The following is a 26272-nucleotide window of genomic DNA, read 5'->3' on the forward strand; positions in this document are numbered from 1 at the left end:
ATTGGGACCTCATCAAGATAAAAAGCTTCTGCACTGCAAAGGAAACAATCAACAAAACTAAAAGGCAACCGATGGAGTGGGAAAAGATATTTGCAAATGACATATTGGATAAAGGGCCAATATCCAAAATCTATAAAGAACTCACCAACCTCCACACCCGAAAAACAAATAATCCAGTGAAGAAATGGGCAGAAGACATGAATAGACACTTTTCCAGAGAAGATATCCAGATGGCCAACAGGCACATGAAATGATACGCAATGACACTCATCAGCCAGGAAACAGAAATCAAAGCCATGCTGAGATATCACCTCACGCCTGCCAGAGTGGCTACAATGAACAAATCAGGAAACTATAGATGCTGGTGATGATGCGGAGAAATGGGAACCCTCTTGCACTGTTGGTGGGAATGCAAACTGGTGCAGCCGCTCTGGAAGACAGTGTGGAGGTTCTTCAAAAAATTAAAAATAGAACTACCCTGTGACCCAGCAATAGCACTGCTAGGGATTTACCCAAGGGATACAGGAGTGCTGATGCATAGGGGCACATGTACCCCAATGTTTATAGCAGCACTTTCAACAATAGCCAAATTATGGAAAGATCCTAAATGTCCATCAACTGACAAATGGATAAGGAAGATGTGGTTTATATATACAATGGAATACTACTTGGCAATGAGAAAGAATGAAATCTGGCCATTTGCAGCAATGTGGATGGTACTAGAGGGTATTATGCTAAGTGAAATAAGCCAGGCAGAAAAAGACAGACACCATATGTTTTCATTCATATGTGGATCTTGAGAAACTTAACAGAAGACCATGGGGGAGGGGAAGGGAAAAAAAAGTTACAAACAGAGAGGGAAGAAGGCAAGCCATAAGAGATTCATAAAACTGAGAACAAACTGAGGGTTGATAAGCGGTGGGGGAGAGGGAAAAGTGGGTGATGGGCATTGAGGAGGGCACTTGTTGGGATGAGCACTGGGCGTTGTATGGAAGCCAATTTGACAATAAATTATATTTAAAAAAAAAAAGAAACATAATATTCCAAAATCTAGACTAAACAAATCAAATAGATTCAAACAAATTAAAAGGCAACTAATCACATTACAAAATGTTCTTCACTGTGTGAGAGAATTCAAAGTTGTCTTCATTGGTGAGCATTTCATTTTTAATGAATTATTAACTAAGAGAAGCTGGGAACAAGGGACTTTTGTCCCTTTTTGTTTTTGTAAAGCTATTGCCAATTAAAGCTGTATCACAAATTGTCTTTGCCTTCAGCTTATAGAATCCTTTGGATCTGAACTTTAAACTATAAAACTCTTAAAAACACTGGAGAAAATCTTAATGACATTAGGTTTGGCAGTGATTTTTTTTTTTTTTTTTTTTTTGGATAATGACCCCATAAGCATAAGCAACCAAGAAAAAGTAGATAAATTGGACTTCATTAAAATTAAGAATTTTTATGAATTTACAGGATATTATCAAGAATGCAAAAAGGCAACCTAGTGAATGAGTGAAAACTTTTGTCATGTATCCAATAAAGGATTAAAATCTAGAGTATATAAAGAACTGAAACTCAACAATAACAAAAAACTCAATTCAAAAATGGGCAATAATTTGACAATAAAATATATTATAAAAAACAAAACAAAACAAAAACCCCAAATGGTCAGTAGAGTTGTTTAAACATGTCTCAAAAGATGATATAGAGCTGGCCAATAAGCACATGAAATAATGTTCAACATAACTAGTTATTAGGGAAATGCAAATCAAAGGCACAATGGGTACCACATCACATGTACCAGAGTGGTCTATCATTTAAAAAACAAACAAACAAACAAAAAAGAAAAATAATAAATGTTGGCAAGTAAGTTAAAAATGTAGAGCCCTGTGCATTGTTGGTGGGAATGTAACAAACTATAAAGATGATTCCTGAAAGAATAGTCTTGCTGATGGGAATGTAAAATGGTACAGCCATTGTGGAAAAGCTTGGCAGTTCCTCAAAAAATTAAACATAGACTTAAAATAAGACCCAACAATTCCACTCTTAGGCATATATTCAAAAGAAATGAAAGAAGGGACTTGAACAAATATCTCTCCGTACACCAGTGTTCATGGCACCATTATTCACAATAGCCAAAAGGTGGGAACACTTCAAGTTCCCATCAATGAAACATGAAGTGGAGAAACAAAACAAGGTATATAAGTACAATAGAAAATACTATTCAGCTATAAAAGGGAATAAAATTTTTATATATGCAAGAATATGGATGGACATTGAAAACACCATGCTTAGTGAAATAAGCCAGACACAGAGGGGCAAATACTGTATAATTCTATTTATATGAAGTACCTAGAAGAGGCAAACTCAATAGAGACAGAAAGCAGAACGGAGGTTATCAGGGGCTGGAGGGAATGGAGTTACTGTTTAATGGGTCTATAGTTTATGTTAAGGATACTGAAAAGCTTTGGGTATGGATCGTGGTGACAGGTACACAGCATGTGAGTGTATTTAATGGCACTGAATGGTTACCAAATACAAATGATTAAAATGATAACAATTATGTATGTTTTACTACAATCAAATAAGCAAGAAAAAAACCCAAAAATGATACCAAGTGTATCTCCCTCAAATGACTAAAATTGGGAACACTTACATCAATATGTGTTGGAGAAGATCTAGAACCACTGGATCTCTCATCTGCTGTCTGTGAGAATGTGAAGTGGTATGACCACTTGGTAAACAGTGTAGCAGTTTATTATAGAGTTAAATATACACTTGTCATATGACCCACCACTCTATTCTTGAGTATTTACTCACTACAAATGAAAACATAGGTAGTCACAAATATTGCTATACAAATATTTCTTTAAAAAAAATTGTTTTAACGTTTATTTATTTTTGAGAGAGCGAGAGAGAATGCGAGCAGGGAAGGGGCAGAGAGAGAGGGAGACACAGAATCCCAAGCAGGCTCCAGGCTCTGAGCTGTCAGCACAGAGCCTGACACAGGGCTTGAACTCATGAACGGTGAGATCATGACCTGAGCCGAAGTCAGGCACTTAACCAATTGAGCCACCCAAGCACCCCTCTATACAAATGTTTGTATACAAATGTTCATGCAAATATTAATTTTGTAATAGTTCAAAACCAGAAATGATCCAAAGGTCCACCTTAACTGGATGGATTAAACAAATAAGTATTGTCTGTTACCACCATTTAAAAAATGAAAAGGCAAGTTATAAACTGTGAGAAAGTAATTTCAAATTATGCATCTGATAAAGGGTTCCTATCCGGAATATATGAAGAACTCAGTAATAAGACAACCCAGTTAAAACAATAGGCAGGGGCACCTGGGTGTCTCAGTTAGTTGAGCGTCTGACTTTGGCTCAGGTCATGATCTCCCTGTTTGTGAGTTCAAGCCCCGTACCGGGCTCTGTGCTGACAGCTCAGAGCCTGGAGCCTGCTTTAGATTCTGTGTCTCCCTCTTTCTCTGCCCCTCCCCGGCTCTCACTCTGCCTCTCTCTCTCTCTCTCAAAAATAAGTAAACATTAAAATTTTTTTTTAAATAGGCAAAAGATTAGAATACATGCCATCAGAAAATACATACAAATGGCTAATAAGCATGTGAACACTTGTATACAGATATTCATATCATTATTCATAATAAACAAAAAGTGGAAGCAACCCAAATACCCATCAACTCATGAATGGATAAACAAAATATGTTATGTCCACACAGTAGAATACCGTTCCTCAGTAAGAAAGGAACAGTCTATTGATTCACACTGCAACATGTGTGAACCTCAAAACATTATGCTTAGTGAAAGAAGCTGGTCACAGAAGACCATATATTATATGATTTCATTTTTACCAAGTGTCCAGAATAGGCAAATCTATAGAGACAGAGTAGATTAGTTGTTGCCTGGGGCTAAAGATAGGAACAGAGATTTACTGCAGATGAGCCCAAAAGATCTTGAAGTGATGGAAAAGTCCTAAAAGTGGATCATTAGTGGTAATAGTTGTCCATATATAAATTATACCTAAAAAGTAATAAGAAGAATTCCAAGGGGGACATAGAAAACATTTACAGTCATTTATTTACATGTCGGGTGCAGACTTTGATTTTACCTTGAGATGAATGTTGAATAATAGAAATTTATTAAGAGGGGTACCTAGGTGGCTCAGTCAGTTAAGCGTCTGACTTTGGCTTAGATCATGGTCTCACAAGTGGGTTTGAGCCCCATGTCAGGCTCTGCACTGATAGCTCAGAGCCTGGAGCCTGCTTTAGATTCTGTGTCTCCCTCTCTCTCTGTCCCTCCCCTGCTTGTGCTCTCTCTCTCTCTCAAAAATAAAATAAACATTGAAAAAAATAATTAAAAAATTGAAAAATTTTCTTTAAAAACAAATTTAGTAAGAGACTTAAAACATCAGTAAGAGGCAATATGTATGTACTCTACACCATCCTCCCAAAATATGTCAAGTTGACGATTTTTTTAAAAACTCAACTAAGAACAAACAAACAATAAAACAAAAACACTGTTAAGTGGAAAACATCAGCCACAGAATTGGGAGATAATTTGCAACCTGTAAAACAGATAAAGGATTAGTATACAAAGTATAGTAATCCTCCTGCAAATCAGTCATAAAGAGGCATACACTCCAGTATAGAGATAGACAAGAAGGATGCCTGAGTGGCTCAGTGAGTTAAGTATCTGACATGGTCATGATGTCACAGTTCATGAGTTCGAGCCCTTCATCTCTGTGCTGACAGCTCAGAGCTTGAAGCCTGCTTTAAAAATTTTTTATAATGTTTATTTTTGACAGAGAGAAAGACAGAGCATGAGGGGGGAGGGGGAGAGAGAGGGGGAGACACAGAATCCAAAGCAGGCTCCAGGCTCTGAGCTGTCAGCACAGAGCCCCACACGGGGCCCAAACTCACGGACTGTGAGATCATGACCTGAGCCGAAGTCGGATGCTCAACCGACTGAGCCACCCAGGTGCCCCAATAAAAAAATGTTTTTAAAGGAATGGACAAGAAATATAAGCAAGTTATTACCAAAAGAGGAAAACTAAACAAATAAACATTTAAAAAATTCAAGAGTGAGGTCAGCAAGACAGAATAGGAAGCTCCAGTCCTTGTTTCCCTTTGAAAACTCCAGAAACCAATTAAGAAGTTACAATACTCCAGGCAAGCTCAAAGTCAAAAATGGCCATATTGAAATGGGTAAGAAAGCCATTTTATACCAACCACTGTAGCCCTTCCCCTAAGCTGGCTCAGCTTGGTGGGACTGGGAGGAAAATTCTAGCTTGCAGCTTGTCCCTTGAGGGAGAAAGAAAAGAATGGAATATGTTCAGTGTTCTTGCTTTTGGGGGGGCTGCCTGAGGGACTGCCTCAGGTAACTTACCTGACTCTGACCACTGATGGGGAATGAACAGACTTTCAATACCTGGAGAGCGTGAATGTTAGAGAGCCCTACGCTGCTTTTTGTAGCCCCAGGGAGCTGGCAGTGCTGCAGATGGAGGTTGGTGTAAGGAGAAAACACCCAACTCACAGCTTCTGTCTGGGTGGGTTGGGGGGTGGGAAAGAAGAGTAGAATGTGTATCTAATGTTCCAGCTTCTGAAGGGGCTACCCTAGGGATTGGTTTTTGTCTCCCCTGACTTGAAGCAGCCCACTTTGAAGGTCAGAGGGGCTGCAGAGAACAAAAACTTAGTGGCTTGTTGTGGCACCAGAGAACCTGCAGTACCACAGACAAACACCAGAGGGAGGAAGAGATTGCAAACTCCTGAAAAACTGGCAAGCTCTCTGGGAAATTACATAAGCCCAGAGAAGACACATCCCCAGAAAAGATTCAAAGGACCCCCAGATTCTCTCACCAGGTTGATTAGTGAAAGTTCCCCCGTACAAAGCCAGTGCATAAAGACTAGAAGAAGTGGCTTTCTTCAATTGCATAAAACACAACAAAAAATAAGGCACACAAAGAAACAGGTAAACATGGCCCAAAGGAACAAAATTAATTTGCACAAACCTACCCTAAAGAAATGGAGAGCTATGAATGAACCACCTGACAATTAAAAATAATCGTCCTAAAGGAACTCAATGCACTACAGTAGAATACAGATAAACAACTAAATTAAATCAGAAAAATGTGTAAACAAAATGAGAATATCAACAGATACAAATTATTAAAAACAACCAAACAGATATTCTGGAGCTGAAGAAAAAAATAACTGAATTGAAAAATTCACTAGAGAGGTTCAACAATAGACTGATCAAGCAGTTAACTTGAAGACATGTCACTTGAAATTATCAAATCAAGGAATAAAAAGAAAAAAGAATGAAACGTTAATTAAACCATAGAGCTTATGAAACATCATCAAGTGGACCAATTGTATGTGTTGTGGGAGTCACAGAGGAAGTGAGAGAGAAAAAGACAGAGAACTATCAAATCTGAAGAAGGAATTAGACATCCAAATTCAAGAAGCTCAAACTCCCAACTAAAATAAACCCAAAAAGACCCATGGCAAGTTATGTTGTAATTAAACTGTCAAGAGACAGAGAATGTTGACAGTAGCAAGAATACAAGCACATATAAGGAAACTCCAGATTGTCAGTGGATTACTTAGCAGAAACATTAAGGCCAGAAAGGAGTGAGATGACATAGCAAAGTGCTAAAACAAAAACCTGCCAATCAAGATTATTATATGCTGCAAAGTATCCTTCACAAATGAAGGAGAGGGGTGCCTGGGTGGCTAAGTCAGTTGGGTGTCTGACTTCGGCCCAGGTCATGATCTCACAGTTTGTGGGTTTGAGCCCCGCATCAGGCTCTGTGCTGACAGCTAAGAGCCAGGAGCCTACTTCAAATTCTCTCTCTCCCTCTCTGCCCCTCCCACTCTCACTCTGTCTCTCTGTGTCTCAAAAATGAATAAACATTAAAAAAACTTGAAAAAAATAAAAGGAAAGTGGAAAATTCACAAATATGTGCAAATTATACAACACATTTTTGAACAATGAGTCAAAGAAGAAATCACAAGGGAAATTAGAAAATATGTTCAGACAAATGAAAACACAGTATATCAAAATGTATAAGATGAGGGAAAAGCAGTACTAAGAGGAAAGTACATAGCAGTAAACATCTTGTTTAAAAAAGATGATCTTGGGGCATCTGGGTGGCTCAGTTGGTTAAGCGCCTGACTTTGGCTCAGGTCATGATCTCATGGTTTGTGAATTTGAGCCCTGCATCGGGCGGCTTCGGTTCCTCTGTCTTCCTCTCTCTCTGTCCCTCCCCCGCTTGTGCGTGCGTTCTCTCTCTCTCTCTCTCTCTCAAAAATAAACGTTTAGGGGCGCCTGGGTGGCGCAGTCGGTTAAGCGTCCGACTTCAGCCAGGTCACGATCTCGCGGTCCGTGAGTTCGAGCCCCGCGTCAGGCTCTGGGCTGATGGCTCGGAGCCTGGAGCCTGTTTCCGATTCTGTGTCTCCCTCTCTCTCTGCCCCTCCCCCGTTCATGCTCTGTCTCTCTCTGTCCCAAAAATAAATAAAAAATGTTGAAAAAAAAAAAAAATTAAAAAAAAAAAAAACGTTTAAAAAAATAAAGATAAAAGATCTCAAATCAGCAACCTAACTTTATACTTCAAGGAAGTAGAAAAAGGAGAATAAACTAAACCCACAGATAGCAAAAACAATGAAATAGTAAAGGTTACAGGAGAAATAAACTAAAGAGAGAATGGGAAAAAAACAAAGAATTCGATTTTTTAAAAGATCAAGAAAACTGTCAAACCCTTAACTAGACTAAGAAAATCAGCAAGAAGACTAAAATAACAAATATCAAATGAAAGAGAAGGCATTACAACTCATTGCAGAAAAATAAAAAGAGACTACTATGAACAATTATATTGCAACAAATTGGATAATCTAGAAGAAATGGATAAATTTTTTATAAGCATACCAAGAGTGACTCATAAATTTAAAAATCTGAACAGATCTACAACAGGAAGGAGAAAGCTCAGAAAAGCCCAGAACTGGATGGTTTCACTAGAGAATTCTACCAAATATTTAAAGAATTAATACCAGTCCTTCTCAAACTCTTTCAAGAAATTGAAGAGGAGGGAACACTTCAAAACTCATTTTATGAAGCCAGCATTACCCTGATACCAAAATCAGATAAATACACTACAAGAAAAAAAAACTGCAAGCAATATTCCTGATGAATATTCATGTGTAAAAATCCTCAGCAATATACAAGTCAACCAAACTCAGCAATTAAAAAGATTCTGCATCATGGTCAAGTGGGATTTATTCCTAGCATGCAAAGTTGGTTCAACATTCAAAAACCAATTGGTGTAGTACACCATATTAACAGAATGATGGACAAAAACAAATGATAATTTCAATTAAAGCAGAAAAAACTATTTGATAAAATTCAACATCCTTTGATGATAAGAACATTCAGTAGAGTAGGAATACAGGGAACATACTTCAACAAAATAAAGACAATGTGTGAAAAGCCCACAGCTAACATCACACTCCATGGTGAAAGACTGAAATTTTTTCCTTCTAAAATCATGAACAAAGCAAGGATACCCTCTCTCACCACTTCTTTTTAACACAGTACTAGAAGCACTGGAGCCATTAGGCAAGACAAAGAAACAAAAGGCATCCAAATTTTAAAGAACCTCTTATTCTGCTTATACATGACATGATGTTATATGCAGAAGACCCTAAAGATTCCACAGAAAAACTATTAAAACTAGTAAATTAACTCAGTAAAGTTACAGGATACAAAATAAATACTCAAATATCACTTGTGTTTTATACACTAGTAGTGAGCAGTTTTACAAAGAGATTTTTTTATACATAAAAAGCCCATTTACAGTAGCATCAAAAAGAATAAAATGTTGAGGAATAAACTTAAGGAAATGAAAGACTTATATACCGGAAGCTACAAAATGTTGCTGAAAGAAATTAAACATGACACAAATACATAAGAGGCATTCCGTGTTGAGGGACTGGAAGACTTAATATTGTTAAAATGTCCATACTACCCCAAGCAGCCCATAGATACAATGCAGTCCTATTAAAATCCGAATGGCATTTTTCTTTTGCAGAAATAGATTTTTTAAAAAGTCCTAAAATTCATATAGAATCTCAGAAGACCCCAAATAGTCAACAACCTTGAAAAGAGAAACAAAACTAGAGGCCTCACCCTTCCTGATTTCAAAACATATTACAAAGCTAGTCATTAAGCCACTTTGGTACTTGTATAAAGCCAGACACAAAGACCCACAGAACAGAATAGCAAGGAAGTGGCAAAAAGATACCGGTAATGTCATCATTACATAAAGTTTTAAAACACTCAAAACAATACATACATATAAAGTAAAAGTGTTAAAACTAGACAGAAAGAGGGCGCCTGGGTGGCTAAGTCTGTTGAGTGACTCTTGATTTAAGTTCAGGTCATGATCTCATAGTTCCTGAGATCAAGCTCCACATCACGCTCTGAACTGACAGCTCAGAACCTGCTGGAGATTCATTCTCATTCTCTCTCTCTCTCTCTCTCTCTCTCTCTCTCAAAAATAAACATTAAAAAAAAAAAAAAAAACTAGACAGAGAGGACTCCCATCGTTAGGGGAGTGCTAACTCCTAGGAAGGGGAAGAGAAAATGAGACAGGAGAGGGTGTTTCAACTGTAACTGAAACATTTTTATTTCTTTAAAACGTCAACTAGAAATATCACTAAAATGTTAGCATTGTGAAATCATGGCAATGAGTGCACAGTTGATGTTATAGTAATTCCCTTTGTTCTTCTATACATCATAATTTTATAATTAGACTTTTTAAAAATGAAAATACAGTGCAAGCTGGCAAAATACCAAAACTTAAAAGAGAATATTCATAATAAAGGAATAATTTCCTGCCACAGGGTCTTATTTCCAAAATGGCAGTTGTAGTTCATGAAAAAAAATCATTTTTAATCAGCCTTAGATTGCTTAATATTGATTCCTCTCTGCACTCTGCAGTATTTTTTCTCCTTTACAGTGTCTTTCTGCACTGTACCCATTATTTGACTATACTGGTCTTTCAGATTCTTTCTTCAGAATGTGTACTTTTCATTTTCTCACCCTCAGGACAGAAGAGGACAGCAGTTCAGAAAGGCATCTAAACTCCATTGACCACAATTAGGAAAGCCTGCTGGAAACTATTAGCTAATATACTCTTTACATCTGAGAAATTTCCATTTGTGCCAGATTGGGTCATTTTGTGGGGCAGGTTAATTCCCGAGGTTATGATTGCTTCTTCAGTAAGGATGTATGTTTTTAAAAAAAATAATATGCACATTCCCTGGCGCAGAGCAGTTTTCTGAAGGATGTCCATGCTGGCACCCCAGCTGGCAGTAGCAGCAAGGATAACATGGTGATTAATTTGGTAATAGTTTAAAAACATTTTTAGTCAAAGCAAATCATTGATGTAATTAGTAGAACTCTTAACTGAATTTACCAAGAATATGAGATGCATATGCTAGTAGAATGTCCTTTGGACACTGATACATCTGATACGTTCCTAATTTGCTCTTTTGAATGGTGTTTACTATGGAGTCTTAATTTTTAGAATGAATTTTAGAATTCAACAAGAAATTTTTGCAGGTATTTTTTTGAATGTGTTGAATTTTTAGAGAAATTAAATTAAGTTCATTTATAATTATCAGAAGATTGAATTTAAAAAAGCAATTTGATGCTCAGCATTCTTTTTGAGTCTCTTTATGAGCGTTTAAAGTTCTACTTTTAAGACCTCAAGCCAGGAAGTTCTGTTCTCCATCCATAAAAGAACCTGGATCCCTTAAAGCTTATGTGAGACTCAGAACTCCACATCTACAGCTCTCTAATGAATTATAAATCCAACCAAGTGTGTTCTCTTGTCTCAGTTAGAAACTGATTTCATGAAATCAGGTAGTGAAATGCCATCATGATAGCATTTGAAAGAGCTGCCAAACATGCTGGAGCCATTATATTTGTTGCTGTCATAAGTTATAATAATAACTAGAATATGCGTCATAACAATATAAATTTGCTATATATATATGAAGTTATCTGTGCATTTCTAAGATTTAAAAATCAAAAAAGTTGAATAAGAATATAGCATAGTGGGCAAACTACTTTCCAGTACACTTGAATGCAGATATTCCCATTATTTATGAAACTTGAATTTTATCATTACTTACCTTCTGCTTGGAAGACTTGAAATGTTCAAGTCGCCAAGGGCCTCTCAAACTTAAACACCATACAAACAATGCTATTCTGTTTTTCTCTGTTTTTTTTTTTTAAAGAGGGCATCTGTACATTTTTTTCACTTTTTGCTACTTGAATGTTTCAAGTTCATTTCAAAAGACTCAAAAGTCTCTTAGAAAATATAAAAATCTCATAACTTTGATGCATAAAATGTCAGAGGAACAAAAAAAATAGGAAAATCTGTTTGCTTTCCTTTTGCATTCTTTTTAGACGCCTGATAAATGGTCTTGTCATAGCATTTTAAATAGAATTTCACTTGCCACCAACTAAAATCAACAATTCAATGACAGAATGTTTAAATTCTCTCCTGTTCTTTGCTATAAACTGTCTAGAAGGAATGACATTCTGGACTTTCTGAGCATCATCAGTTTATCTTGTAGTTAGTTCTGTGGTTTGCTGCAGATGGTTTGGAAACTTCAACATAGCCACATGAGAATGATGTTTCTAGCAGTATATGGTTACTGTTGAACCTTCTGCAATTGAATTCTTGTGCAAAGATCATTTGGAAGTGTTGCTCTGGCAATTAATCAAGACATAATGCTTAGTGTACTCCAGTCTGGAAAGTGTTGCCTAACTCTAGTTGAAGTTGGATTTCCACACTCTGGCAAGCTCAAGACCAAAAGAGGGAGCCATGAAGGCTGTGAGCACCTTGAAGCCTTTCAGAACATTATCAGTTGACCTGCATTTAGGTAGGTCAACTGACAAGCTACTGAAATTTATATGAAACTTTAGGGTTTTTTTTAAAGTAGGCTCATGCCCAGCATGGAGCCTAATGCAGGGCTTGAACTCACGACCCTGAGATCAAAACCTGAGCGAGGTCAAGAGTCAGATGCTTAACCAACTAAGCCACCGAAGCACCCCAAAAGACTTTAGAAATTTTCACAAAATTCTCTTGGACCTTTTCAGCCTGATTGGGAGATACAGTCTGCATCCCATAAATTTCAGTGCTTGATAAATGCCCTTGTTGCCAGGATTGTCTTTTCCATACCCCTAGTAGCCAGTGATAGTCTCTGAGCCCTCTCTTCTAAAGTAATGAGAGAATGGTAAAAATTTTAAGATAATGAGGGAAAAGTTGGACTTAACAGGTTCTTCCAGAGAGGATTGTTGAAGGGCAAGATCACCACCGCCCTGCTTCATTCAGAGTTCTAGATTTATTGAGTACATGTAACTATTTTTCCATTTCTCAGATACACATCAGGCTCTTAATACTCTATGCAAAATATTCTGCTAGATTCTGTGCAAAATATACATGAAAAACAGTCCACATTACAGACATACACACAACAACTCTTCCCTTCTCCAATCCCACCCAGTAAGTTCATAAATTCCAAAACTTTATGATATTTACAACTCAAGCCAAATATGTCTTTTCATTAAAATTAGATAATGGACTCAAAAACACAATTATTTTTAAATCTAAAACCACCTTGGTGGTTAGAGAAAGACAGTAGAGCATAGTGGAAGATACCTGTGGTTGAAGAGACCTCAGTCATTTAGGAAAGTGGTAAAGAACAAGAACTGAATTTTGCAAAAGGTAATTATTTGAGGAGAAAAGACAAACTGCACACAAGAAATCATTAGTGTAGTTTGACAAAAAATTTATCTCTGAGAATTTTATTGTTGATTATCAAGAAAATATAGCTAAACTAAAACAAAAAAGACAAAACAAAAAATCTAAAACATAGTTATCATGTCTATTAAAGTATTCAGATTGTTACTAGAGATTGATAATCATCTAGTTCTCGGGACTGCTACTGAAGAAGTAGTGTGGAGCAGTGTTTCTCAAATTACAGTAGGCATAAGAATCACCTGATGTTAAGATATTAAGGAACAGATTTCTTGGCCCCATTCATAGGGGTGCTGTTGCTGGTGATTCTGAGGACCATATTTTGAGTAGCTCTAATGTAGAGAACTTGGCCAGATCCTAAAGATTAAAGTGCAAGAGGGTAAGATGAAAATGTAATATAAGAGACAAAATCAAGTGGTGAACTAAACTCATGCATGGCCTAGCATTCACTTTATCCTCCCAACTCTTAGCAATGATGGAGAAATTTTAACAAATATATAATACTAATAAATAAGGGAGCATTTGATGACCCACAAGTTACAAGAAAGACTTCAAGTGGCAGGTTATGGGATATTTTTGAAGGAAAATATCACAGCCCAAAAAGCTTGCAAGAGAAAACTACTGCAAAAGGTAAAAGTAACATTGGAGTGGATTCATAGAGCAGGAGGTACCTGGCAGCCAACAAGACAGCCTGTTGCACTGCCTCAATTTACAGAAGCCAGCTAAGGGCTAGGCCCTCATGCAGTCCTTATCTGCTGCCTTCCAACAAGAGACAACAGAAGTGTCCTGTTTCCATCAGGAAGGAGGGAGAAGATTTGGAGGAGGAATGAGCATCAAATGGCTATTAATTCCCAGCCATTCTGTGGGTGCTCCAATGCCCAGAGTACAATTTATTGGCAACCCCAACCAGGAATACATCCTGACCCTCTCCACAAGTACCAGAGGAGGCTGTGGTAAAAAGCAGTCATGGTGGGGCGCCTGGGTGGCGCAGTCGGTTAAGCGTCCGACTTCAGCCAGGTCACGATCTCGCGGTCCGTGAGTTCGAGCCCCGCGTCGGGCTCTGGGCTGATGGCTCGGAGCCTGGAGCCTGTTTCCGATTCTGTGTCTCCCTCTCTCTCTGCCCCTCCCCCGTTCATGCTCTGTCTCTCTCTGTCCCAAAAATAAATAAAAAACGTTGAAAAAAAAAAATTAAAAAAAAAAAAAAAAAAAAAAAAGCAGTCATGGAGAGGCTAGTGGGAAATCCCAAATTCCAGAGAGGGGAAACAAAAATCCCTAGATATTCATGGAAAACCAACACCATAAGGAAAGATGAACTAAATGCCACAAAACGGAAGATATATTACCTAAGACAAGCAAATGGTTAAAAAAGGGGGGGGATGATAATTAATGTCTTAAAAATAAGAGAAACTGGGGCGCCTGGGTGGCTCAGTCGGTTGAGCGACCGACTTCGGCTCAGGTCATGATCTCGCGGTCCGTGAGTTCGAGCCCCGCGTCGGGCTCTCAGAGCCTGGAGCCTGTTTCGGATTCTGTGTCTCCCTCTCTCTCTGCCCCTCCCCCGTTCATGCTCTGTCTCTCTCTGTCCCAAAAATAAATAAAAAACGTTGGAAAAAAAAATTTAAAAAAAAAAAAAAAGAAAAAAAAATAAGAGAAACTATCAAATCCTTGAAATAGAAATAAATTGGTTATGTTTTTAAAAGAGGGGACTCATAGACCAAAAAAAAAAAAAAAAAAAAAAGTAAAAGACTGAATAGGAAATACAGCTGAATAGCAAGTAATGACTTCAAAGATTGAGCCAAATAGTTCTCCTAGGATAAAATACAAAAGGGCAGAGTAGTAGAAAGTAAGAAGGTGAGGGGTTGTTTTTGTTTTTCTTTTTCTTAATAGAAGAGATCAGAAGGGGATGTCAGAGAAGATGATGGAGGAGGAAGTACCAGGAATCCATCCTTTACTTAGACAAAAATTTTACTGACAGACTGTGTCTGATGTAACTGTTCTGGAACTCTGAAGTCTGTTTGAAGGCTTACAGCTTTTTGGGGAAGGCTTGGCCAGTAAATTGTTCATTTCAGCTATTACCATGGTAGAGACTACCCATAACCAATCCCCTAGACCCGTGGTGGACAGTTGTACCTGCATTTCTAGACAGGCTTGCAGTAGCCGGGGTGCACAGTGCTTGAGTTTTGATCTCGTATCAAAAGATAATACACACATATGAAGCAGCCATTATAATACTCTTGCCTTGTGGGGCAGCTGGGTGGCTCAGTCAGTTAAGTGTCTGATTCTTGATTTCGTCTCAGGTCATGATCTCATGGTTTGTGAGTTTGAGCCATGTTGGGCTCCATGTTGACAGTGTGGAGACTGCTTGGGATTTTCTGTCTCTCCCTCTCTCCCTGCCCCTTCTGAACTCACTCTCGCATGTTCTCGCTCAAAAAAAATAAACTTAAAAAAATTTTTTTTAATGTTCTTGTAAATTAATCATGAGAGATTTGTCATGAAAAACTTAATAAAAGGAGTGGAAGATAAATTTGAAAAGTTCTTTTAAATCTAGAGTAAAAAGACCAAGAGATGAAAAATAAGAAAGAAAAGACAGCAAAGTGTCCAGGAAATTCAATATCCAGAATCGTTGGAGTTCTCATAGAAAACAGATTGAAAAATGGATAGGAAATTGTCAAAGAAACAATCTAATAGAACTTTTCTTATTTAAGATCCACTGAGTGCTGACCACAATGAATAAAAATAAATCCATACCAAAACATATCAGTGTAAAATTTCAAAGAGGATTTCCAAAAGCCTCCAGGGAGTGAAAACAGGACTTATTTAAGGATGAAAATTCATAATAGCATGGAGCTTCTCAGAAACAACACTGGAGGAAGCTAGAAGGCATTAGAACCACACCCTTACAATTTTGTTGGAAAATTACAAGATTTCTATACTCAGCCAAAGTGTTAATCAAGTGTGAGAGTAAAATAAAGATATTTCCAGACATGCAAGGTCTCAAGTACTTTATCACTCATGTACCTTTTTCCACATAAGAAGAATGAACCAAGAAAGAAAAAGATATGGGGTTCAGGAGAGAAGTGAAGGAAATCCCCATGACAGAGACCAAGGTGTTAACTGTACAGAGGGAATAAAAAGCAATCTGCCTGGATTGGAACAGGTCAGAGGGTTCTAGGAAAAATTTCTTTAATATGATGAAAATGGTAGTATGTCAGATGTATTTGAATGTATCGCAAGGAGATTATGCACTTGGGTTGGAGTTTGGGGAAAAGTAAACTGGTAGTCTCTTGGAATGCAGTTAATGTACAAATACTCACACAGGGTCACTGATAGACATATGCATAGATACCACTGCAGCAGTGTTTTTAGTAATAAAGTATAGCAGTAATAGTAACAGTAATTCTCAGCAGTAATACTGAAAAATTGGAAATAACCTAAATGCCTATAAATAGAGGCTTTGTTAAATTATAGAACACACATTTAAAAAAAATTTTTTAACGTTTATTTATTTTTGACAGAGAGACAGAAAGCGCGAATGGGGGAGGTGCAGAAAGAGAGGGAGACACAGAATTCGAACGAGGCAGGCTCTAGACTCTAAGCTGTCAGCACAGAGCCTGATGCGGGCTCGAACTCATGAATCATGAGATCATGACCTGAGCTAAGTTGGACATTTAACCTGAGCCATCCAGGCGCCCCTAGAACATACATTTTTTTTTTTTTTAATTTTTTTTTCAACGTTTTTTTTTTATTTATTTTTTTTGGGACAGAGAGAGACAGAGCATGAACGGGGGAGGGGCAGAGAGAGAGGGAGACACAGAATCGGAAACAGGCTCCAGGCTCCGAGCCATCGGCCCAGAGCCTGACGCGGGGCTCGAACTCACGGACCGCGAGATCGTGACCTGGCTGAAGTCGGACGCTTAACCGACTGCGCCACCCAGGCGCCCCTAGAACATACATTTTTTAATATGAGGCAGCAAGTAAAAAAAAAAGTGAGGGACAGCTTTATGTTCTCTGCTATGGTTCCATTTGTGTTTCAAAAAGCACATGCTAAATTTCTAGATTTATATATGAATATAGCTAGGAAAAGCTCTAATAGCGTACATCTCAAACTTTCATTTTATTGATCTCTAGTTGATTTATTCATGTAACATCTATTTCTTGAGCATATGGTATGTGTAAGGAATCATTTCCTGTATGCTAGAAACGGAGCAGAGATCAAAATAGAAAAAAGTATCTGTCCTTATAAAGCTGATATCCTAACAGGAAGAAACAGATGATGAACAATAAATAAATAAATACATTATAGGTCAGGTGATGAAAAGTACTCTGAAGAAAAGTAAAACAGGGTAAGTGATCAGAGATACACAGTGGGGTGAGATGGCATTTTCTCTATTAAGCTCTGCTGTCCACTGGGGCTTCCTGGAGTTATGGACAAGTTCTGGAAATTTGCAGTGTTCAGTACTGTCAGCCACTAGCCTCATGTACCGGTTGAACATTTGTTATGTGGCTGGTGCAACTGAGAACAGGAATTTTGAATTTTCTTTCATTTAAATTAAATTGCCACATGTAGCTGATTGCTACCGTATTGGTAAGTACATTTAAATGGGATGGTCAGGGATGCCATCACATAAAGCAGCATTTGAGCTGAGATTGATATGGAATGAAGGAGCTAGCTAGCCATGAGTTCTGGGCAGAATGAACAACAGGACCCACCTGGAGTAGTTAGAGGCCTAGAGGACTGGAGTAGGATGAGCAAGGGAAAAAGTAGAAGGAAATGAAGCCAGAGAAACAGAAGGGGCCCTGTCATGGAAGGCCTCAGCAGCCAGTATAAGACTTTGCTAGTTCTCTGAGGTGGGAAGCCATTGCAAAGCTTTGAGCAGACAAGTGAAGTGATCTGAATTTTTAAAGAGTTGCTGGAATTGTTTTAATGATAAACAGTGGGAGTGAAGACAGAAGCAGGGAGAACTTAGAAGGCTCCCAAGGTAACCTAGGCTGGAGGTGATGGTGAATTAGGGGGTAGTGATGTGCATGTAGAGAAGTTGGCAGATGAATTGACGGTATTTACTGTTGGATTAGGTAAGGGGCATGAGAAAGGGGGGAATCAAGGATGGCCTTCAAAGCCTGAGGAAATGAGATTGTCAGGACTGGGGAAAGAATGGGGAAGGAATTCAAGAGTTCTGTTTTGGGCATGGTAAATTGGAGGTGCCTCTAGATAGTTATGCCAAAGTCTTGAGAATAAGTGGTGTTAAAATGGGACTAAAGGATTTCTTCTAGAGAATGGAGTAAGAGAAGAATTCATAGATGGTGTTAGGGTAGCCCCCTTTATGTGAGGGACAAAGCAAGTAACTTGTCAATCTTAGCATGAAGATTTTCTAAGATTTGGATAATTATTTGTTATTCATTCCATAGAATGGCTCCTGAAAAGATAAGGTTCCTGTCGCGAGTTTGTGTACCACTTGTAACTCTGCCAGATATCCAACCACTGGTGGAGGCTCTGCTCACCTACCATGGACATGAACCTCAGGAGGTGCTCTGGCCTGAATTCTTTGATGCTGTGAATGAGGCCTTCTTGCTGTAAGTGATACCATTTACTCTCTCATCCAGCATTGTTTTTCCTTTTCTTAGAATACTTCAGCATATTGGAAATGCGGTTTTCAAATTTTGGTTCCAGTACCACTCTATGATCATAGAGATTATTGAGGATCCCAGTGAGTTCTTTTTTTTAAAAAATGTGCATTGTATTTATCAATATTTTATCATATTTGAAAATAAAACAGATATTCTAGAAGTATTTATTTTCAAATAATAAATTGATTACATGTTCACATAAATAGCATATTTTTATTAAAAAGTGATCTTTTCCAAGAAAATATGTATACCAGAAGCAGCATTATTTTACATTTTTGCAAATCTCTTTATTGTCTGATGGAAGACAGCTGGGCTCTCATACATGTTTCTGTGTGCAGCCTGGTACAGCCTGGTATGTTGTTTCCATTGAAGTGTAGAAAATTCAGCCTCACAGAGATATATTGGAACAGACAGGAATACTGCAGTAGCCATCTCAGATAATTGTGGATTTTCAAAATGTTTTGAAAATGGTAGTGTTGTAAGGTTAGTTGCTATGCTGAATCTGAGATTATAACAATGAGCTTTTCATACTGTTACATTAAAACCCATTGGATGTCTGTGGTATACTTTTAAAAGCTCTTTTGCCCAAGCAGGATCTTGTAGCCTTATGCATGGTTCATTTGGAAAATACTGGTTTATTAAGTTATGTAGACCTTTTCAACCTTGACATATTTCATTTTATAGTATCAAAACTTACATTCATTCTTGTCAGCACCAAGCCCATCAGAAATGTCTTCAGGTGTTGGGGAGCTGTCAAGCTCCCACTGACAGGAGTGAATTTTCCAGGATTCAAAGTCTGCTTAAACACTCACATTTATCATTGGCTACAAAATACTGTCATTTGTTTTCCTTGAAGTACAAGCGTCATTTCACTAATTTTTGAGAAAATGTGTGCCAAATACTCAACTCTGAGCAGCCACTGTTTGCCATTCTTCCATGTAAATTTCCATGACAAAAAGGTGGTAGTTGATCTTGCAGCTCTTACACTTGCAAGTGCTTTTCCTGGGGACAACCATCCGGATTTGTCATGCAGCAGAAGGGCATTATGCATGCTTTCCTTTTCCCCACACACAATGTTTTTTTTAATCAAAAGTATTCGCCAGTGTAAGATTCAGTAAAATTAATATTTGACGCTGCTTCATCAAACACAGTTTTGTGTGAAACTGGCAGTGTTACTACTGTACACAGAGTGAAGAACACAGTGACCGTTTCCCTGCTTGACTCGTGCTGGGCACGGTGGTTTTGCTCACTAGTGCTGCTGCACTTCGAGTGCAAATGTCAACACGGCTGTCCCAGGAAAAGCCACGAGCTTCGGAATAGTTATTCAACACTTTGATATTTCTCTACCACATGTGCGTACTGCCCGGTTCTCTTAACAGAACTCCTGTTGATACCTGTTGTTGTTGATACCAGATGAATACTAGCAACACAGCAAGGTCTTCCATCTCTAGAGATTCAGTTTTAAGGCAGCAGTGTAATCCTCTTGATGAAATATTAACGTGTTACATCTATGTTTGAATTATTTAATTCCTCTTTTTAGACTCTGAATGATTGGTCTCAAATTGGTGCCACAGTTAACTAGTACTACAACAGTAATTTGGAAGCATTCTATTGAATATGGCACAATGAGGTAAATTATTAACCTCTCTGAAGCCAGGGGAAGAATCGCTTTCCTCATATTTGCTTTCATTTATAGTTTAGTCCAGTTGCTTTGGAGTAGTTGTCTCCCTGTCAGGAGTCAAAAGAAATACCTGATGTAGTGGTTTCATCTTTTCACAGACAGCTGGAGATGAGAAAGCAAACATTTTAATTCTCCTTCATAAAGTCAATGATCCATTCTTAAGTGTAACAAAATATATTATAGGGGTGCCTGGATGGCTCAGTCGGTTAAGCATCTGACTTCAACTCAGGTCGTGGTCTCACAGTTTTCTGAGTTCAAGCCCCGCATCGGGTTCTGTGCTGACAGCTTAGAGCCTGGGGCCTGCCTCAGATTCTGTGTCTCCCTCTCCCCCACTCATGCTCTGTCTCTCTCTCTTTCTCTCTCTCAAGAATAAATAAATGTTTAAAAATAAAAAGAAAATATATTATGAATGAATTTTATTTTTGAATAAGATAACAAATTATGAGAAAATCTAAAAATGTCATATTTATATATTTCTGAAGAATATCTAAGTATATGTACACCTAGAATAATTTAGATAAAATTTAGAAGAGTTTTCCAAAAATGTTTAAGTATTATTGCAAAACTAGACAATAAAGTGTACTTGCTTCCTGTTATGTTTCCATGTAGATACAAGAGGAAATATCAGTTTGTTTAGTTATTTATCTACTTAATTATTTACTTACATCCCCTCCACCCCCCTGCTTTATTGAAATATAATTGACATATAACATTGTGTAAACTTAAGATGTACAAGTTAATTTGATACACTTTTTATGTTATAAAATCATTACCACCATAGCTGAGCTAACACGTTCATCATGTCACATAATCACCATTTCTTTTTGGTGGCAAGAACATTTAAGATCTACTCTCTTAGCAACTTTAAATATTGTTTCAACTAAAATTATATCAACTATAATCACTATAATGTACATTAGATCCCCAGAATTTATTCATCTTCTAACTGGAAGTTTATACTCTTTGACCAACATGTCCCCATTTCACCACACCCTAGTTCCTGGTAACCGTCTTTCTAGTCGCTGTTTCTGTGAGTTCAGCTCTTTTAGATTCTGCATAAAGTGATATCATACAGTATTTGTGTTTCTCTGTCTTATTTCACTTAATGCCTTCAGGTCCATCCGTGTCACAAATTGCAGGATTTCTGTCTTTCTCATGGCCGAATAATATTCCACTACATAAATATACCACATCTTCTTTATTAATTCATCTACTGATAGACACTTAGGTTGTTTCCATATCTTGACTAATGTGAATGCTGCAGTACACATGGGAGTACAGATATCTTTTTGAGATACATTTTCATTTCCTTTGGATATATTCCCACTAATGGGATTGCTGGATCATAGAGTCATTTTAATTTTAATTTTTTGAGGTATATCTGTTCTGATGAGTTGTAGAAATTCTTTATATATTTTGAATATTAGCCCCTTCTCAGATATATCATTTGCAAGTATCTTCTATTCAGCAGGTTGTGTTTTCATTTTGCTGTGCAAAAGCTTTTTATTTTGGTATAGTCTCAATAGCTTATTTTTGCTTTTGTTTCCCTTGCCCAATGGAACATACCCATAAAAATGTGCCTAAGGCTAATGTCCAAGAGATGACTGCCTATGTTTTCTTTTAGGAGTTTTGTGGGTTTTGGTCTCACAGTTAGATCTTTAATTCATTTTGAGTTTTTTTTTGTGTATGGTATAAGAAAGTGATCCAGTTTCATTCTTTTGCATGCAGCTGTTCAGTTTTCCCAGCACCATTTATTGAAGGGACTGTGTTTTCTTATTGTATATTCTTGTCTCCTTTGTCAGATTAAAGGACCATATGAGCATAGGTTTATTTCTGGTCTCTCTATTCTATTCCATTGATCTATGTCTCTGTTTATGTGCCAGTACCGTAGTGTTTTGATTACTACAGCTTTATAGTATATCTTGAAATCGGGGATTGTGATACCTCTAGCTTTGGTGTTCTTTCTCATGATTGCTTTGGCTATTCAGGTTCTTTTGTGGTTCCATACAAATTTTAGTATTATTTTTCGTGTTCTTTCCCAGCTTCATTTATTGATGAGACTGTCCTTTCTCCATTTTATATTTTTGGCTCCTTTGTCATAAAATGCATATATGCATAGATATATTTTTCAGTTCTCTGTTCTATCACATTAATCTGTATGCCTGTTTTTATGCTAATACCATACTGTTTTAATCACTATAGCTTTGTAAAATAGTTTGAAATCAGGGAGCATGATGTCTCCAGCTTTGCTCTTTCTCGAGATTGCTATGGCTATTTGGGGACTTTCAGAGATACATATAAATTTTAGGATTGTTTGTTCTGTTTCTATAAACTACCATTGGAATTTTGATAGTTGATGCATTGAATTTGTAGATTGCTTTGGGTATATGGACATTTTAACAGTATTAATTCTTGTTAGGTTTTTATAGATATTCTTTATCAGTTTGTGAAAATTGTCCTCTGTTCCTAGTTTACTGAGTTTTTGTATTGAATGGGTTTGGATTTTAGCAAATACTTTTTCTGCATCTATTGATATGATCACATGATTTGTCTTTTTTAGCCTGTTGATGTGATTGATTACATTAATTCATTCTCAAAAGTTAAAACAGCCATGCATACCTGTGACAAATTCCACTTGGTTGTGATGCAGAATTCTTTTTGCACTGTTAGATTAAGTTTGCTAATATTTAGTTGAGGATTTTTGTTTCTATGTTAAGGAGAGATATTGGTCTCTAAGTTTATCAAATTTATCCCCATAGAGTTGCTCATAGAGTTCCTTTATTATTCTCTTAATGCCCATAGTGATGTAGTGATGTCTTCTCTTTCATGTCTGACGTTAGCAATTTATGTTCTCTTTTTCCTTTTTTTTTTTTTTTTTTTTCAACTTAGCCTGGATGGAGACTTAAATTGATTGTATTGATCTATTCCAAAAACCAAGAAAATCATTGATTTTCTCTATTGCTTTCCTGTTTTCCGTGTTAGTTGTTATTATTTCTTCTGTTTACTTTGCTCTTCTTTATCTTAATTAAGAGCTTAATTTGCTCTTCTTTATCTATATAGCTCCCTGAGGTAGAAACTTAGGTTGTTGATCTTAGATATTGCTTATTTTCTGAATATGCATTTAGTGCTATAAATTTTCCTCTAACCACTACTTTTGTTGCATACCACAAATTTTGATGAATTGTGTTTTCATTTTCACTTAGTTCAAGATAATTTTAAATTTCTCTTGAGGTTTCTTACTTGAGCCATGGGTTACTTAGAAGTGTGTTGTTGAATCTCTACATAATTTGGGATTTTCAAGTTATGTTTCTGTTACTGATTTCTGGTTTATAATTCCTTTTTGGTCTTAGAGCAGATACTGTATGATTTCTATTAATTTAAATTTGGAAAGGGGTGTTTTATAGCCAGAATGTGGTGTATCTTGGTGAACGTTCCTTGTGAACTTAAGAAGGATGTGTGTTCTGCTCTGGTTGGATGAAGTAGACTACAAATGGCAATATATATAGTTGATTGATGGTTTTTTTGAGTTCAACTATGTCCTTACAGATTTTCTGTCAACTGGATCAGTCCATTTCTGATAGAGTGATGTTGACATATCTTCAGCTATGATAGTAGATTCATCTCCTTGCAATTCTGTTATTTTTTACTCATATAATTTTATACTCCATTATTAGGCACATACCAGTTAAAGATTGTTATATCTTCTTGGAGAATTTATGCCTTTATCAATATGTAATGAACTTCTATATTCCTGATAACTTTGCTTGCTTTGAAGCCAGCTCTAAAATTAGTATATCTACTCCTGCTTTCTTTTGATTAGTGTTAGTTATATTTTCCTCCATCCATTAGTTTTAATCTGTATGTTTCTTTATATTTAAAGCTGGTTTCTTGTAGACAAGGTATATATAGTTGAGTCTTATTTTTTGATCCACTCTGTCAGTCTGTATCTTTAAATTGGTGCAGTTAGACCACTGAGGTTCAACGTGATTATTGACATAGTTGGATTAATATCAATTATATTCCTTACTGCTTTATATTTGTTGCTCTTGTTATTTGTTGTTCTTTTTGTCTTCCACTCTTTTACTGCCTTTTGTGTTTGAAATATACATTTATAGCTAATCTAAATCCACTTTCACATAACACTACACCACTTCACAGATAGTGTGAGTACTATTCAATAATAAAATAATCCTAATTCCCCCTTTTTGTCTCTTGTATCATTATCATACATTTCACTTATACATAGCATACATAAGTGCACACACACACACACACACACACACACACATAATTGAGTACCTTGTTCCTATTTAATATTATTTGAACAATTTGTTTTCTGTTACATCAGCTAAGAATAGGAAAAATAGGGTTACCCATGTGGCTCAGTTAAGCGTCTGACCCTGGATTGCGGCTCAGGTCATGATCACATGGTTGTGAGATCAAGCCCTGAATCATGCTCTGTGCTGGGTGTGAAGTGTGCTTGGGATTCTCTCTCTCCCTCTTTCTCTGTCCCTACCCTGCTCACAATCTCTCTAACTAGATAGATAGATAGATTAAATAAATAAATAAATAAACAAATAAATAAAATATTGAAAATAGGAAAATAAGTTTTTATTTTGCCTTCATTATTTTTTCTTTGATGCTCTTTATGTAGATCTGAATATCTGATCTATAATTATTTTCCTTCTCTCTTTTTTATGTCTTTATTTAATTAATTAAATTTTTTAAAATTTACATCCAAGTTAGTTAACATATGGTGCAACAATGATTTCAGGAGTAGATTCCTTAATGCCCCTTACCCGTTTAGCCCATCCCCCCTCCAGCAACCCTCAGTTTGTTCTCCATATTTAAGAGTCTCTTATGTTTGTCCCCCTCCCTGTTTTTATATTATTTTTGCTTCCCTTCCCCTGTGTTCATCTGTTCTATGTCTTAAAGTCCTCATATGAGTGTAATCATATGGTATTTGTCTTTCTCTAATTTCGCTTAGCATAATACCTTCTAGTTCCATCCACGTAGTTGCAAATGGCAAGATTTCATTCTCTTTGATTTCTGGGTAATACTCCATTGTGTGTGTGTGTGTGTGTGTGTGTGTGTGTGTGTGTGTGTGTGTGTATGTGTGTATATATATGTGTATATATATATATATATATATATACATATATATATATATATATACACATATATATACACACCACATCTTCTTTATCCATTCATCCATGGATGGACATTTGGTCTCTCTCCACACTTTGGCTATTGTTGATAGTGCTGCTATAAACTTGGGATGCATGTGCCCCTTCGAAGCAGCATACCTGTATCCCTTGGATAAATACTTAGTAGTGCAATTGCTGGGTCTTAGGGTAGTTCTATTTTTAATTTTTTGAGGAACCTCCATAGTGTTTTCCAGAGTGGCTGCACCAGTTTGCATTCCCACCAGCAGTGCAAAAGAGATCGTCTTTCTCCACATCCTCATCAAGATCTCTTGTTGCCTGAGTTGTTAATGTTAGCCATTCTGACAGGTGTGAGGTGGTATCTCATTGTGGTTTTGATTTGTATTTCCCTGATGATACGTAATGTTGAGCATTTTTTCATGTATCTGTTGGCCATCTGGATGTCTTCTTTGGAGAAGAGTCTGTTCATGTCTGTTGCCCATTTCTTCACTGGATTATTTGTTTCACTGGATTATTATGTGTTGAGTTTGATAAGTCCTTTGTAGATTTTGGATACTAACCCTTTATCTGATACGTCGTTTGCAAATATCTTCTCCCATTCTGTCGGTTGCCTTTTAGTTTTGCTGATTGTTTCCTTCGCTGTGCGAAACTTTTTATTTTGATGAGGTCCCAGTAGTTCATTTTTGCTTTTGGTTCCCTTGCCTCCGGAGATGTGTTGAGTAAGAAGTTGCTGCGGGCAAGATCAAAGAGTTTTTTGCCTGTTTTTTCCTTGAGGATTTTGATGGCTTCCTGTCTTACATTGAGGTCTTTCATCCATTTTGAGTTTATTTTTGTATATGGTTTAAGAAAGTGGTCCAGGTTCATTCTTCTTCATGTCTCTGTCCAGTTTTCCCAGTACCACTTGCTGAAGAGACTGTCTTTATTCCATTGGATAGTCTTTCTGCTTTGTCAAAAA

At 37.0% G+C, this 26272-nt stretch overlaps 1 protein-coding gene across 7 annotated transcripts in view; it reads left to right on the forward strand.

The window, feature by feature from the left end:
* Positions 1 to 26272, forward strand: part of FANCC (FA complementation group C) — a 264563-nt gene that overhangs the window by 180792 nt on the left and 57499 nt on the right. For all 7 annotated transcript variants that reach the window (XM_058695498.1, XM_058695504.1, XM_058695505.1 and 4 more), the window contains one exon: positions 18250 to 18414. In XM_058695498.1, the coding sequence (XP_058551481.1) occupies positions 18250 to 18414 (165 nt within the window). The remainder of the gene's footprint in view (positions 1 to 18249; positions 18415 to 26272) is intronic.

Source organism: Neofelis nebulosa, chromosome 12 (genome assembly GCF_028018385.1).
Source record: "Neofelis nebulosa isolate mNeoNeb1 chromosome 12, mNeoNeb1.pri, whole genome shotgun sequence".
NCBI lineage: Eukaryota > Metazoa > Chordata > Mammalia > Carnivora > Felidae > Neofelis > Neofelis nebulosa.